At 43.7% G+C, this 16618-nt stretch overlaps 1 protein-coding gene across 1 annotated transcript in view; it reads left to right on the top strand.

The window, feature by feature from the left end:
• Window positions 1-16618, top strand: part of AFF2 (ALF transcription elongation factor 2) — a 392460-nt gene that overhangs the window by 348776 nt on the left and 27066 nt on the right. The window contains exons 10-13 of the mRNA XM_063141604.1: window positions 2394-2556; window positions 6556-7584; window positions 10553-10677; window positions 15229-15448. Coding sequence (XP_062997674.1) covers window positions 2394-2556; window positions 6556-7584; window positions 10553-10677; window positions 15229-15448 — 1537 coding nt within the window. The remainder of the gene's footprint in view (window positions 1-2393; window positions 2557-6555; window positions 7585-10552; window positions 10678-15228; window positions 15449-16618) is intronic.

Below are 16618 nucleotides of genomic sequence, written 5' to 3'. Positions count from 1 at the left end.
CAATGTGGTGAATAGGCATATCCTGGAAACAGAAACATTCCACACTGCAGGCCCCACTTTTAACAGAATAGTTTGCCATGTCAGCTTCCGAAATTAAAAATCAATTAAAAATCAGTCATCAGGCACTCTCCCTTTCCCTGTCTCTCCCCTCCCTCAGGTGAATGAATACAGAAAGTGAATGACAAAAATCTGAGCACCTTTCTTTGCACATCCTTATAAGGCTGAAGACTGAGTGGTGGAGGGCAGAGCAAGCAGAAACCCCTAATCATTACAGTAGTGAAGGGTGTGTCCCTCCAGACATGCCCCTTCCTTTTAAACGATGAACATTTTGCTAGTACTTAATGAAACAAGGCCTTGCTTGTTTATCAATCAATCATGTACTTGAACTCCATCCCCTTCCCACACTAGGCAACGATATTCTAATCAGGTAACTAGGTCAGGTAACAATATTCTAATAGTTCAACTCTATCCCTTCCCATCACTGGACACCAAAGGCCAGTGTGAATGAAATTAAGAACATAAGAGGAGCCCTGCTGAATCAGACCAAGGGTCCATCTAATCCAGGCCTCTGTTCACACAGTGGCCCACCAGCTGTTGACCAAGGACCAACAAAGCAGGACATGGTGCAACAGCACCCTCCCACCCATGTTCCCTAGCAACTGGTGCACACAGGCTTACACTGCTTTCAAAAGATACACAAGTTCCAGCTTTGGCAAATTTCCAAAGGAAGAGAATGTCCCATTCTGTGGTTCCTTGATAGTCACAAAGGAGGCTGGTGTGCTATCTGGTGGAATCTGGTGACAGTTAGATCAGCAGGGGAAGAAAATGGGACCTTGGATAGCTCTAAGTGGGTCCTGTTGGCTGGAACCCTCGCCTACTAGAACAATAAGTGCATGTTGTCTTAGCAGTGAGCTAAAGCCAACTGAAGGCTTATGCAGTCTGAGAAGTCCTGTAATGCAGTTAGCGCTACTTCTCCTAGAAGAGATGACTGGATTGTTAAAGGGCCCTCAACTTATTTTGTAGGCTAAGACTCCTGCAGGCTTGGGAGATGGAGTTTCTGCTGGGGACTCATGGACTGAGCCATAGGACAACGGCAGATCTGTGTTCTCTGAATGGGACTGATTGTCCTTCCCTCGAGTAAATAGCCTGTGCTCATCATCATCTGAATCCTCTGTTGCTCACTGGGAGGGCTGAGGGCTGGGGCTCATGACAGAAAACTCCTCCTGACTTGGTACATAGATATTTTTACCTCAGAGTCAGTGTCAGCAACTTGTCTGGGAGTCAGCAGGGAGCCAGTGCAGAAAGATTTGTCTATTTCACTAGAAATGCAAATATTTAGACTTTGCCCTTTATCTATAACCTGTAGTGGAATGGGGGCAGGACAAGGACTGTGTTTGGATATCGTAGAAATGTTCGTTTTATTGCACGTGGGTTTTTATTTTAGTATTGCGTTAGCAAAAGCATGAGTGAAAAAACTAGCTTCAAATAAAGAATCCCTAGGGCATCTCTAGAGAATCGTAACATGCCTAAAGCTCTTTGTATACAGTTATGGGTTAGTGGGGGGAGGAATAACCCGTTGCATTCGTTAAAATTAATTTTTAAAATGTTTACATCCAAATATTAGCGCTGCCTAATGTCCTTCGTTTGAGTATAAATTATAAATGTGTTGACCCAAAAACAAAAAGAAGAAGCGGCACATTTCAATCGGTAAATTATTTAAACGATGGGCTATTTGTTTGCACAAGCCACATTCAAACAGGTTTGGATGTGTGACAATAAATTACATCTTATTGGGATATTTGACCATAATCCTTGCATCCTGCTTAGTTTTAAAAACCTCAGAGACCACTTCAAAAATGAGAGAGTGCAGCTCTTCATCCCAGTGAATTGGGAGTTGGGAACTCGGTGAATTGGGAATTAGGAATTCCCAGTTAATTGGGAATTGGGAACCCTCTTTCTACTCAAATGGGCCTCCTCAAGTTGTGCCTTCGCCATCGATGTGCCCTTTCTGCTCCAAAAAGAAGAAATCAAATGGGATGAAATGAGATAATGTGGCCCAATCACCTGTATTTCTCTCATCCCCCTTTAAAGCCATCTAAAGGCCAAACAATATGTTATGCTAATCTTGTAGCATGTAACTATGCATAATAGTTTTCTTTACTTTTGTGTAAGCAGGTGTGGCTACAATTTGGATGGGGACCATAGTGCTCCAGGAATGGGGACAGGATAAACCTTCCCAAATATGCACACGCATTGTGGAGTCAATGGAAGGTTTTTCTCTTTTGTTAAATCAGACAAAATGGAAGTATGGATAAACTGATGGATCTTTGGAAATAAACACCCAGATCTCTCTCTTTCTCTCTCTCTCTCTCCTGTTCTCACTCCCTTTGCAGTGGCCTTGCATTGCCGACAACACACAACACAGTCTTAATACATTCCAGTGGAGGCTCTGGGAGCTCCAGTGAATCTGAGAGCAGCTCTGAGTCCGATTCAGACAGTGAAACCAGCTCCAGTGACAGCGAATGCAACGAGGAGTCACGCAGCGGCACTCCAGAGGTAAAAGCTACGGTCTCACACCTTTACTCTCCAAAATGTATTCGTCTGATTAGAAATGACCTCTGTAGATCAGTATTCCCATCCCTTTGTATCTGTAACACCTCCATACTTTTGGATTAATAACAACAGCAACAACATTTACGGTTGTCCATCGACGAGAGGAGGGAAAACAACCTGGCTGTGTTGTTGTTCAGCCCAGCTGCTAGAGAAACTTTCCCAACCCACCGCAAGCATTTATTTTCACTGTACATCTTAGAGAAATAGTTTTTCCACTGTGCTCTGTCCAAAGCAACAGGACGTCATTCCCCAATTCTAGCCCTTTACTCAGAGGACTTTGCCCAGGTACCCTAATTTTTTTCCTTCAAGAGAAAAAAGGAAGGGATGCCCCAGATCCACTTAAATGTTCATTATTTGTGAAAGTATTTTCAATATTATATATATATATAAAAGATGACATCTCATGGCTCATAATCACGGTGGTAGTATTTCATCTCTGGCAAAATAATTTCACTGTCTGCTCATGATGGCCCTCTACATTTAATACCTTTTCTGTTCATCTCATAAATAGACTTAAAATGCATACAAAAGATATTTAGGAGTCACAGACCCAAGCATTTATCCAACGTTATGATCTCAAAATGTCTGCATTATGGAGCATTTTTAGAAGATGTCTGAGGAATCCACAAACCACTCATTAATTTCCAACAACTGTAAGGCAAGACAATGGAGTCATTCAGACAATATATTTGGGTCAACCTGCCCCATTGTGTGGAGCAGAGTGAAGCCATGTCTGTCCTCCTCACCCACCTAGCACATCACTCCTGTTAAGGCCACAAATATGGAGATGGCACATTCAAAGCCTATGTTGATAATATCCAATGTGCCGTGGTGTGGTGTCGCCACAGATCACAGGGATGCAACTCTAGCATTTTTGGATTAGCAGGGATGTTGATATCATCTGCCGCCCTGCTCAGGGTTCTCCATTGTCTGTGAGTTTAGCTACAATGTTCAAAGATCCTGGAGCGTGTGGTCTACTCTCGTTGTCTTGATTTTCCTTCTAGTAACTCTGCTCTGTATCCTTTTCAATCTGGATTCCGTCCTTTGCATTCCACTGAAACAGCCCTTACTAAGATTACCAATGATCTTCTTACTGCCAAGTCTAAAGGCCATTATTCCGTTCTTATTCTCCTTGATCTAACTGCAGCCTTTGACACGGTTGATCATGATCTTCTTTTAGATTCCCTTCATGACCTTGGATTTTGTGGCTCTGTTTGCCTCCTACCTAGCGGGTCGCTCTTTCAGCGTGTTGGCTAATGGCAGCTCGTCTTCTTCTTTTCCCCTTTCTGTAGGGGTTCCACAAGGCTCGGTGCTTAGTCCGCTGTTGTTTTCTTTATACATGTTGCCCTTGGGTAATCTTATTCAATCTCATGGTCTCCAATATCATCTGTATGCCGATGATACACAATTATATCTTTCTTCTCCGGATCTTTCTCCTGATGTTCACGATCGTATCTCGGCATGTCTTTCAGATATCTCAGCTTGGTTGCTTCATCGTCGTTTGAAACTTAATATGGCAAAGACTGAATTGCTTGTTTTTCCTCCTAAACCTTCTCCTCATCTCTCATTCTCTCTTACTGTCAATGATGTTACACTTACTCCAGTCAAGGAAGCTCGTAGTCTTGGCTTTATATTTGATTCCTCGCTCTCCTTTATTCCTCATATTGAGGCAGTAGCTAAATCCTGTCGTTTTTTCCTGTATAATATTGCCAGGATTCGATCATTTTTGTCTGTCTCTTCTGCCAAGACTCTTGTTCATGCATTGGTTATTTCTCGGTTGGACTACTGCAACCTTCTTCTCACTGGCCTTCCTTCTTCTCACATCAGTCCGTTGGTTTCTGTTCACCACTCTGCTGCTAAGATCATCTTCTTGGCTCGCCGCTCTGACCATGTTACTCCACTGCTGAAATCTCTTCATTGGCTTCCAATTCACTTCAGAATCCAATATAAACTTCTCCTGTTGACCTACAAAGCTTTTCACTGTCTAGCTCCTTCCTATCTCTCCTCTCTCATCTCACACTGTTGCCCCGCTCATGCTCTTCGCTCCTCTGATGCCATGTTTCTCGCCTGCCCAAGGGTCTCTACTTCCCTTGCTCAGCTTCGTCCATTTTCTTCTGCTGCCCCTTACGCCTGGAACGCTCTTCCAAAACATTTGAGAACTACAAGTTCAACCGCAGCTTTTAAAGCTCAGCTAAAAACTTTTCTTTTTCCTATAGCTTTTAAAACTTGATTTTGTTCTGACTTTATACTGTTAGTTTTACCCTACCCTGTGCCTGTTTGCATTCTCTTCCCCTCCTTATTGTTTTATTATGATTTTATTAGAATGTAAGCCTATGCGGCAGGGTCTTGCTATTTACTGTTTTACTCTGTACAGCACCATGTACATTGATGGTGCTATATAAATAAATAAATAAATAATAATAATAATAATAATAATAATAATGTTCCCAGTACCCAAGGGCAGGGGATAAATTTATCTCCCCCACAATGCATTGCTCCTTGTTGTAATGCAAATTGTTTTGGTGGTTTGGCCTTGAATGAGAAATTAAAATCCATTAGCATTACAAAAGACCTACTCCTGGTGGAAATCAAATCTGCTAGAACTGGCTTGTGGATATGGGTCAACAGAGTTGCCTGAATTTTTGAACTCTTCTTGTGGGGTGAGTCCATGGTGACTTTCATGGTGAGCATCTGCACTTGTACCACAACAGAACTGCTAACGTGTGCAGCCCATGGTTGGTTTTCTGGATATTGTCCGGGGAATCAACTATGCCATTGAGGCTGATGCACATAAGATTTTACATGCATAGGCAGACCTGGGATTTGCCATCCCAACAACTACAGTGAAGGTGCGGAAGGCAAACACATCATCTCCCTACTCCATGTCAATGGCTGGATCAGCCTGAAGGTATCATCTCAACCAGCCCATTAATGTTCTTGAGTCAGGGTTGATGAGGCTGATATTGGTTTCGTCATGTGCCAAGCCGCATATTACACTAACGGCTTGTTTCTTCTGCCATGCTTAGTGCAGGGCACGTTTTTCTTAACTAGATCCAGAGAAACCAATACCTGATCCAGATTGGGCATGGGGGCCCGATCCAGATCAGGACTGCAGTGTGGCGGAGGGGGTTAACCCTTTCCGTTGCATTATTTCCCCACTGAAAATTCCACCCCAGAAGCTGCTGTTTGCCCGCTGAAGGAGCTTGCTGCCAATAAATTATGAGAGAAGTTTCATCCTCAAGTACCCAGGACTTCAGCTGTATTGTTTCCAGGATGATATTCATCCGTAACAATCATTCTCTTTATTGGGAAGTTGATTTGATTTGTGTTCAGATTTCTTCTTTTCCTTTTTGTACAGATTGGTGAGAAAATAAATTGGCAAAAAATAAATAAATGCCATGCTATGATTCCACAGTACATTAAACAAGTTTAAACAAATAGTGTTAAAAGTAAACCCATTGCCCCTTGCACAGGTCTTACAGAAGACAGAGTTGCAAATGTGATATTTGTTTAACTTTTTCTTTTAACTGCTTCTCCATCATTTGTCCTTCTGCAGCCTGAATAGAAGCCAACAAAAAGCAGTTGCGTTGATGGTTAAATATCTGCGTTTCAAGCTGAACATGTTTTAAGAAATGCATATTACCTGCTGCTGGGTCAAGATAGCCAAGTGATCCATGAGCTTGAGCTTTTTTGCCTCAGCTGCCTCAAAAAAAAAAGTGCTAATGCCCTAACTGCCATCACAGTTAACTATAAATAAGATTCTTTGGTGTAAAGGCCTAGATGTACTTTAGTTCATTGTGCTCCCTTTTATCCATTTAATTACTCCAGTGTTTTATTCCTGTTACACATTTTGTCCGGGTTTTGTTAATGGCCCTTTACTTGCAAATAAATTACATCTAAACTTTTCCTTTTCCACTGCTTCTCCATCATTCGCCTTCTCAGCCTGAACCCCCCTCAGCCAACAAATGGCAGTTGGATAAATGGTTAAATAAAGTCAATCCCCACAACAAGACGATAATCATCAACCAGCATGAGAATCACGGTGAGAATCACGGCGCTCAGTCTCAGAACACCTCACAGATTGAAGGGCAAAACAAAGGGAAGCTTAACAGCAGCTTGCCCCCGAACGATTCCAAAGACAGGGCTCTCCGTAGCCCCATCCGAGAGAAAGCCAAACCCCGCCTCGCCCAGAAGGCCCCGGCGGAAGCAAAAAGTTCTAAGCAGAAATCGCCAGCTCACAACGAGCCCACCCCTCAAAGGACTACTGGGAAAAAGCAACCCAAAAAGGTAGAAAGGGCTTCCAGTGCAGAAGACTACAATTGGCCCAAACCAAATATCACCAGCAGCACACCCAAAGAGAAGGAAACGCAAGAAATCCCGGAGCAGCCCAAAGTTCGCACAAAGGTAACCGCTGGCAAGACGGCTCCACGGAAAGAGCCGAGAATGACCACGGGCCCGGCACTCGAGAAGAAAAAGTACCGCGGCCCTAGCAAAACCGTCCCCAAGTCTCGGGAGTTCGTGGAAACGGATTCGTCCACCTCCGATTCAAACACGGACCAGGAAGAAAGCCTGCAGGCCAAGACTTTGCAGGCCTGCAGTGGCCCTGACAGTGGCCTCAAAGCCAAGGACTCCAGCGGGAGCCTCCTCAGCGTCAGCAGCCTAACGAGCAACAGCAGCAGCAGCACCTCTCTGGACCAAAACAGCAATGACTTAGAGGAGCCGCTCTTCTCCCCCATCCCGATGGTGCAGAATGAACCCCTTTCCCCGCTGAAAGAGTTTGAAGAGCTCAAATACCTTTGGGTGAAAATAGACCTTAGTTTGCTCTCTCGGGTCCCCGGGCAAGACGCTTTTGAGAGCATGCCGGGGAAAATAGAACCCCGAGAGGTCAACGCGAAGCACAGGCGGCAGTCCCGAGAGTCTCCGACGCCAGCTGCTGAAAAGGTCTCCACGAAATCCAAAAGGAAGCACAAGGTAAATTCCTCTATTGGAGGTCCATTTATTTGCCACTTTTCATAGTTTCCCAATAGTTTGCTTCATGGGGTGACCGAGGGTCCGTGGTACTCAACATCATAATGGCGCTGTAACAAACATGGACTCCATAAACCTTGCATGTAGTCGCGCTGTAGAGGAAAATATTTCACTCAGCTTCACACGTGCATGCTGCTTTCATGGCTAAGACCATGTGGGCATGGTGGCAGCCATGTAAGGTTCATGGAGGCGCCACCCATGATGCTCTGCGATTGGCTAAAGAATTGTGCATTGAGAAAACAAGGAAAACCCTATGCAAATTTCATTGGCAATGCAGGCAAGGGTGGAATTGGGTCGACGTTCATCTTCCGAGGCTAACTCCACCCTTGCTGTAATCTTTAAACCATGAATGGAGGCCCTCTCGCACTTGCAGGTTCAAGGGGCATGTCTACACCAGCCATTTATTCCAGGATCATCCTTGTGCATCCAAATGACACACAGGGGATCCCAGGAGCAGGCAGGGGTGATCCCTCCATTTTCCTGGGATAATCGTTAGGTGTAGAAAAGGCCAAGGATTCCTTGGGGCACTGAGCAGGTTGTGCACCAGGGAGTGTGCATTCCTCCAAGATCAGCCTCCCATGGCCAGCAAACAAAAATCTTTTCAGCATCCATGGAGGAGGAGGAGGGGTCCTCCAATGCTGAAAGCATCTTTGCGGGGAATTGGACTCCAGTGGCGTCTGCAAGGAGCTTCCCCCACTTGACTTATACAAGATATAATGATTCCGATAGGAAATGTATTTCTCCGTGTTAGGAGTATTCTTCCAAGCTGTGCACAAAAGCATAAGTCTAGAAAACCTGGGTGCCTCCTCCTTTCTAACAGACTTTGGGATGTCTCAGAGGAACCTAACATGAGGGAGGTGTGAAGAAGGAGATGATAGCCTGATACGATATCTGTGTCACAGATATATAGATATAGATATATCTGGAACATTTAAGACCAGATTTAGCTCCAACTTAAATAGGTTTGCCTCCATTAAAATCAACTTGCTGCGGCGGTTGCTGAGTTCTGCCTTTAGTGAACATTGAAGAATACGGATTTGGTTACATAAACATCTGTGATTTATCAAAACGCCATTCACTTAAGCAGCCGTCCTCTTTCTTTGCAACAACTACCTGTAAAGCAGAATCTATTGTGACTTGAGAGACAATGCTTTATCATGTGTTTTATGTTATTTATGCCCATGGGTATCCTATCATGTGGGATATGACAGCATGCTTCAAACTGAAATGTGTTTCTTGGAAAGGAAATGGGTGTTTATATCAAAAATGAATATTTGCAGCTGGCTGAGTGGGGCTTTTTTTTGTAACCTCCCTGAAATGGCTCTACTTCTGGTCTCACAGAGTAAAAATGGTTTCAGGACATTAAAAAAAAAGCATGGGGGTGGGGAGGGTATTGTAAATCTCAAGAAATGCAACATCAGCCATCAGAACTGTTTGCCTTCCAAAAATGCCAGTTTCAGAGCTGTCTGAAAGGAAAGAATGAACGCAAACAAGAGACCTGCATTCATCCCTGTGCCAGAGAAGGAGTGGGAGGTTTACAAATAACTGCCTCTGACCTGTTTCACAGAATCAAATGGTGGTGCTGACATTACTGGTTGAATCAATCTGTGCAGCTTGATTTAGATACGGGAAATGCGGAGAGGCGGGAGGTGGACAGGAAGGGGCAGCTGAGGGGAAGCAAAGAGAGGGAAGGGGGTGGCAGAGAGAGAGAGAAAGAGAGAGAGAGAGAGAGAGAGAGAGAGAGAGAGAAGGGGGTCTAGCCAGAAAGAGGGAAAGAGAGAAAGAAGGGTGGCAGAGAGAAAGAGAGAGAATGAGAGAGAAGACGTAGCAGAAACCGAGAAAAAAGGGGTGGCAGAAAGAGAGAACAGGGCCACAGCTAGACCTAAGGTTTATCCTGGGATCATCCAGGGTTCACCCCTGCCTGAGCACTAGATCCCCTGTGTGTCACCTAGATGAACAGGTTTGACCCCTGGACGATCCTTAGGGCTAGCTATGGCCCAGGAGAGACAAGAGGTAGCAGGAACAGAGACAGAAAGGGGTGGCAGAATAAGAAAAACAAGAGTGTAAAGAAGTAGCAGAAACCAAGAGAAAATGGGGGGAGGGGTCAGGGGGAGAAGAGAGCCCACTTTTGACTCCAACCCTACTCACCACTACCATACAGCCTCTGACAGGTTAGTCCAAGGGAACGTGGCCCTCAGCAGAAAAGGGACCCTCTCCCCTGCTACAGTGTACTTGCCATAACAGCTCACAGGCACTAAGGTTTCCAGTTCAAGTGGTGCCCAAAGCCAGTTGGGTGCAGAGTTTTGCATCTGTAAGCCTCTTGAAGTTAATATAAAGTTGCCATTTGGTTATGCACAATCGCTGTGGCTGCCTCTGCGTGAGCAAGGATGGGCTGCACTCCTTGTGAACTAGAGAAAGAAATAGAGTGCAGTTCTACTCAAATTTGGACTCAGCTATTTACTGCCTTGAGCCTCATGGAAGTCACTTGAAAGCAGCCCGAGTCCCTGAGCATCTCATCCAGGGTATCGCAAGACCACAGGGCCATAATGCTGCATAGATGCTAACTTGTGACCAAGTAATCATGCAAGTAGCTTGTTGCAGACCCAGATTGTGGCTTTAAAGACACATTTGATGTGCCATCGCTCAGGACTCTTTCAGCATTGTGCTTAATGTGCGTTGAGTTTACAAACTGATTGGGAATTTTCTTGTGGGGAGAAATTGTATCAAAACCAGACTTTTTTTTCAGAGTAACCAAAAGTATCTCAATGGTTTTGGCTCAACCCTACTTACAATTCCTTGGAAGGACACACACTACAATCTCCTGTGTTCTACAAGGGTTGGTAAAAGTTAGTGTGGTGAGATGTAGCGCTCATGAAGCCATAATCCTTGATTTCTGTTGTTGTGATTGAAGCAATCTGAAAATCTGGACACCTTTGGTGAAAACAAGAAACAGCGCTTGGAGGAGCCTTCAGCTACATGCTTGCTTCCACCCTGCATCTCTCCAATACCCAACCACAGAATAAGCAGTGCTAAAGAGTAAGTTTTTTCTTGGTATTAAAATCATCCTTTGCAATACGATTTTCAGGCCAAATGTCATGAGGACGCTCTCTCTCTCTCTCTGTGCAATCAATAGTTCCCTTTATTCAGAGGGACACTGTGGCCCTTTTATGAATTACATCATCTCTTTGCAGCCATGAGAGACTGAAGTCTCTTTTGCATTAATGGAAAGCAATTAGCATACTTTACAGGTAACAAGTGCTTTTGTTCGTGCAAGCAGAACTTGTCTTTCTGCCTGGAATGCTAAGGAAAGGACTGTATAGATTTCATAGAAATAATATCCCTGTGGATTGGGTTACAGTTTGTGTGGCAAAAGTAGACAACTTCAGGGAGTCCCCAGGAGCACATTCCTGCTGCCCACAGCAATGAAAGAAAATAGGCAGTTTGCTCCTGAAATTTGGTGGCAAACTGCTCCAGAGACTCAAAGGGCCCACATTTAGCTTCAGAACATGCTACCTTTGGCAATTTTGAGTCTCAGCAAACTCCCGATTTTCAGTAGGAAAGACGGGGCAGAAAATCCTTTTAATGTTTTGTTTAGGATATCCTTCTCGGGTCTACAACTAGTGAGCCAAGGACAGTAGTAAGGATGGGAGCAAAGTTCATTTCGCTCTAATTTTAAAATGAACTGACCTCATTCACACTTCCCAAACTAATGCAAAACCTGGACCATGATGATCCTTCAGGTTTGACACTGCTCCAAATTTTGTGATCCAGTTCTCTGATCAAACAATGCATACCAAAAAAAACCCATACATTATTGGAAACCTGTGAATAAAAATGCATCTATTAAGGGGAAATTGCCTAGGGAAAATGCATATATTGGGGGAAAATGCATACAAAAATGTGTATGAATTTGCGTGTAGACATTTTAACCAAAATTCGTAAACTGATGTGGAGATGGGGTGGAATGAAATTGTGCTTCAAAAAAGTAAAAGACAGAAAATGAAATAGACCAATTTGTCCAACCCTAGCTAGCAGGCCAAAAAAAAGTGGTTTTGAGGTCTTTAGATTCCATTACCCCTAACTTTCTTCATCTGGGAAATTCTCAATATTGATAATAATTATTTCTACAGTCATCATACAGGAGGAACCAGGGTTTTGCCCCCAGTTCTAACTTTCTCAATTTTAAAGGATTTACTTTTGACTGCTGTTCTTCAGAGTCACCATATTGTAGCAGATCAGTGATATTTATGTTTATTAAGTAATCCAGCAATTAACGTGTAATCCATGGCTTTTAAACCCATTGTGAGCTAAAACCATCCTGTTCCTAATCCCTCTTATACCTCCGTAATTACTAACTCCCCTTAATGCAAACAAATTTATCTAGATTTACCCTCCATTTCTCAAGTCTAAAAAAGTATGCATAGACAGTTTGCGTAGGGTTAGATGCATTTAAGAATGATGCAAATTGCCTTTGTGTGAATCCTTCAAACAGACGTTTATCTTTTTCCAACACTTACATCACATATATATATTCTGCCTACATGAAGCCCTAGGGACCAACCCCCAACCTGATGTTTCTTAATTTGAGCTTGTTTTCTAGGTCATTAATTTGATTCCTTATAGCTCTGCAACCATTGGTATCCTCTGTTAAAATATAATTGTGTTCATCAATAGTTATTTCCCTTATGATAGCCCTCCATTCCCCTGGTCCCAGAAGCTTCTGGTTGCCAAGCAAAAAATGAAGAAGAAGGCTTTCTTATCTGTTATGTTTAATTGAGATCATGATCACATTGCAGGGTGTGTTTTTATAATAATAATAATAATAATAATAATAATAATAATATCCTCCCAGTTCATACTTAACCCTATCCATTCTGATAACTCAGATAAAACCCGAAGAAGGCAGAAATGTAAGTTTCTTAGAAAGGGCAAAACAGGGAGTCAAAAACACAAGCCACAGATCCAAAGGATGTAGATAATGACTGGAAGCAAAGGGGATTTCAGAAAGGGTTATTATGAATAGGGCTGCACTGAGTATTCTTCCACTTTGGTTTTTGAGCTGTAAATAGCAATTTCAGAGCAAGAAGAACTGTTAATTAAAAGCAGCAACAACAGAGGAATCCTATTGGGATAAGGGGTAGGAAGAAACTATTGCCCAAAGAACTGCCTAATTCAAAGTTTTCCCAGGCTCATCCTGGCCTGGGGCAGAAGGTGGGAGTGATTTGCAATCCACACACACACACACACACCCTAGCAGAACAGAGTATTACCATGTGTTCACCACTCAAATCTAAAGGGGTGCGGTGTGCTTAACTTACAATAAATCATATGTAAGCTAGTCAAGTCAGACCATTGGTCCATCTAGTTCAGTATTGTCATTGCTGACCAGGGATTTCATACAGTCTGCATTTATACTGAACCAGTCTGATTTGCACTTCCTGGACTAATAGGTGGATCTTCCAATGTATTCAAAAACGGATGCATTTTAACTTAAAACACATATAAAAATAGGTGTCTTAAGTTAAAATGTCCAGAAAAATGTATATTTTAGGTTAAAAGGCGTACAAAATGCATATTTTGTAGGGAAATGCATTTTAAAATAATGCATGTTGATGCAGAAAAGGGGCGGAACTGGGCTTCTGAATTAAGACGTGCAAAAATGGGACGGACTGGGAATCGCCTGATCCATCCATCTCTACCGTTGTTGACTTACTTTGCTATTGAAAATGTGAGTCGGTCATCATCCGGAGCTTCTGTCAGGGGTCTTTCCCAACTGTTGGTGGAGAGGCTGGAGACTGACTTTGGGACTTCGTGCGTAGGAAGCCTGTGCCCGGCTACAGCCCCTTCTGCCCCTCTAAGCTCCACACTTGATGATCTTGAGTCTGTCTCCTTCGCTAAGTTCTCGATAGATATAGCATTAGTGAGAATGGCAATGGAATCCCCATTTTGACAGCAATGGTTTTTATTTGCTAACGGACACAATTAGGAAATAACTGGAATAGATGCTGCTCTCATTAGAACCGGTGAAGTGATGCAACGTACCGCCAGGTGAGGCTATTGAATTCCCCCCTCCCCCGGATCAAGAAATCACACTGCTTTGCTTTGCTTGTTCCTCTTTGATTTGTTGCTTTGAGGTATTGTAAATCTATAAATGCCTGACACTGACTTAAATTGACTAAGAGGGAGACATAAATTCTTGTTGACTTAATTTGCTATTGAAAATTTGAGTCAATAATCATGAAAAGTAAATGGCTGTGGAATGCAATATGAGTTGTCTAAGGAAAGATTAAAATTCAAGTAATCTCCATTGACTGCACTAGGACAGTAACTAAAATATTTTTTAAAAAAAATCCATGGTCAAATTAACATGTTAAGAAGTCAGCTGGGTCTATTTAGTGTTTTTTTTCCCAACAGCCAAAGATTTGCACTGCAGTCACTGTTTCTGGGGGGATAGGGGGAATACGTTTTCCAAGACATCCACCTTAGCAGTAGGTTACTCAAGGGCAGCACCCTGAAGGAGAGAGCGTTTTTGGTGCAGTGACCGTTTCCTTCTCAGGGTCACATTTACTACATCAGCCTTCTCCATGCTGGTACCCTCCAGATGTTTGGGACTACAACTTCAGCATTCCTGCCTTGAGCTGATGGAAACTGAAATCCAAAACACCTGCAAGGCACCAAGTTGTGCTGCCTGTTCTTTTCCTAAACAAAGGAAGGTCCAGTACTGTGTGGAAGCTACAGAGGTTCATGCAGTAGATGGAGGATCCCAGCAGCCGAAGGATCCTCAGGCAATGTAGCTAGGGAGGCGTGAGGATTTCATTTTTGCTCTCAAAACATGCAGGGGGCCCCAGTTCAAAGCTCCAAATGCAAAGACGCATGTGAGCAAGAGCATGTGTCCACCAAAAAATATTTGCAAATTGGTGAGTGCTTGTTCGTGTTCATCTCGTTCCTGATTCTCAGTTGAATTTGTGCAAATTTCCTAATTTGTGCAGATTTTCTCAGTATGAGTCAGCCCCACTTTAGTCTATGGAGAAAATAAGCCCAAATTTGGGGAGATTTGCACCAATCTCCCATTTGATTGTGACTTGATTTGTGTAAGTTTCCTGCTTCTGCAGAGAGAGCAGTGATTGCAAACGTGGATGAGAACGAGAATCAGGCACAGTGAGGCAATGTTCAGAGAATCCTGGCAATTTCGAACACTGCTTTGCCCATTGCTGAAGGAGTTGTGATAGAGAGCAGCACCTGCTACCCTCCAAAGGATCATGGCCAATAGTCAGTAGTGCTGAGAATTGTAGTCCAAAACATCTGGAGGGCACCAGGTTGGGGGAAGCTGCTGGTGTGACTAGATTGTATAGAGCATGCACATCCAGAAAGCGCTGACCACTGACCTTGGAGAGCCAGGTAGAAATGCACCTTCTCACTCACAGTGCAGGCCTTTTGGGAAACCGATGGACCTGTACTCACCAAGCATCAGCCCTTGAGACTTAACTGGAGGCCTGACAGAGTCCACAAATCTGGCCTGGATTTGCTCACATGGGTGTCGAGCCAGCTCTGGTTATAACAACTGATCTCTTCTTCTGTCCTCGGCAGCAACAATCCTGTTAAAAAGGTGATGAAGAAAAGAGAAGAGAAGCTGTTTCCACCACCATTATCTCCTCTGCTAGATGAGACGGCACCCCGGCGGAACAGCAGCAGCGAGAACAGCTCCTTCGGCCCAGAGAACGTCCTGCTGAACCCCTTGCAGGCCAACACCTGCTCCAAGCACCGGAAAAACGAGAGCAAATCCTCTTCCAACTCCAAGGGGATCTGTGTAAGTCACTCAAATGGGGTTGCTGAAAGTGAACAAGACAAAGCGAAAGAGCAAATTCTGGCAGCCTTGCACGGGGGCAGGGCGTTCACCTGCCATGGCTTGGAACTCTCTGCTCCAGGCCTGCTAAACACTGCCCAGTGCCTAGGCATAGTTAGAGCCACACTACACAGAGAGATGTACAGATTTTGTTCCGTCCACTCCATTTGTGTATTGCGGAGGGTCAGGCATCTTTCACCTGCTCATTGACGGAATGTGGTTTTTCTTGGAGATGAACAAGGATTTTGTTCCCCTTGCTCAGTAGTGTGGAATGGAAGGTTAACTTTTTATTTGCTCTAGTATAAGTGGATGTAGCACTGATTTGAATTAAGTCTTTCCCCAGCACCACCACCTCTCCCCAAATTTCTAACCCACCACGTGTTTTTCAATCCTCCGTTGATGCCAATGGAGATATTTTCCTTTCCTTAACATCCCCACCCCAAGGTGGGGGGTTTCAGGAAAAATGGCAAGAGGAAAGTTGATTAAAGCATATAAAACTAATACAATATTAAAATAACAGTCCAATATCTTAAAATTGGACTGGGTAGGCCTGCCGGGAGAGATCAGTCTTCCCACATGCTGGAGATTGAACCTGAGACCTTTGGAATGCAAAGCAGGTGCTCCGCCACTGAGCTGCAGCCCCTCCCCTGTCATTGCGGCTTGCAGAAAGATAAACACAGCCATTATTCCCTTTCCTGAAATACCACGATCCCTGTATTTTAATTAACAACTTGATCTTAATGACTTCTTTCATGTAACATTCTACTAAGAGTTTAATAGAATTAATCAGTGATTTCACAGATATGATTTAATGTGTGTGTGTGTGTGTGTGTGTGTGTGTATGTGTAAGTGGGGGTGGGGGGGGTCACTATTTATGTTTCGGTGGCAGCCCCACTATTCACCCCCAGCGCCAGCCCTCATCTTCAGAAACTGAGAATTTTCACTTGCCGTTCACCGTCTTACATTTTTATTTTAATAAGCAAGCCATGCCACAAGACACCCATGCTGACATTACACCTTTGGGGAAGTGGGTGTTAATGATGCCGTGCGCGTGGGTAATATGTAGCTGCTTGTGCTTAATTAATCTGCTGAGCTTGACTTATGACATGAAGTCCGCAAGATGCAAAATATGTG

Source organism: Elgaria multicarinata, chromosome 15 (genome assembly GCF_023053635.1).
Source record: "Elgaria multicarinata webbii isolate HBS135686 ecotype San Diego chromosome 15, rElgMul1.1.pri, whole genome shotgun sequence".
Lineage (NCBI taxonomy): Eukaryota > Metazoa > Chordata > Lepidosauria > Squamata > Anguidae > Elgaria > Elgaria multicarinata.
Note: the sequence above shows the minus strand (reverse complement) of the source record. Positions and strands in the feature narration are given on the sequence as shown.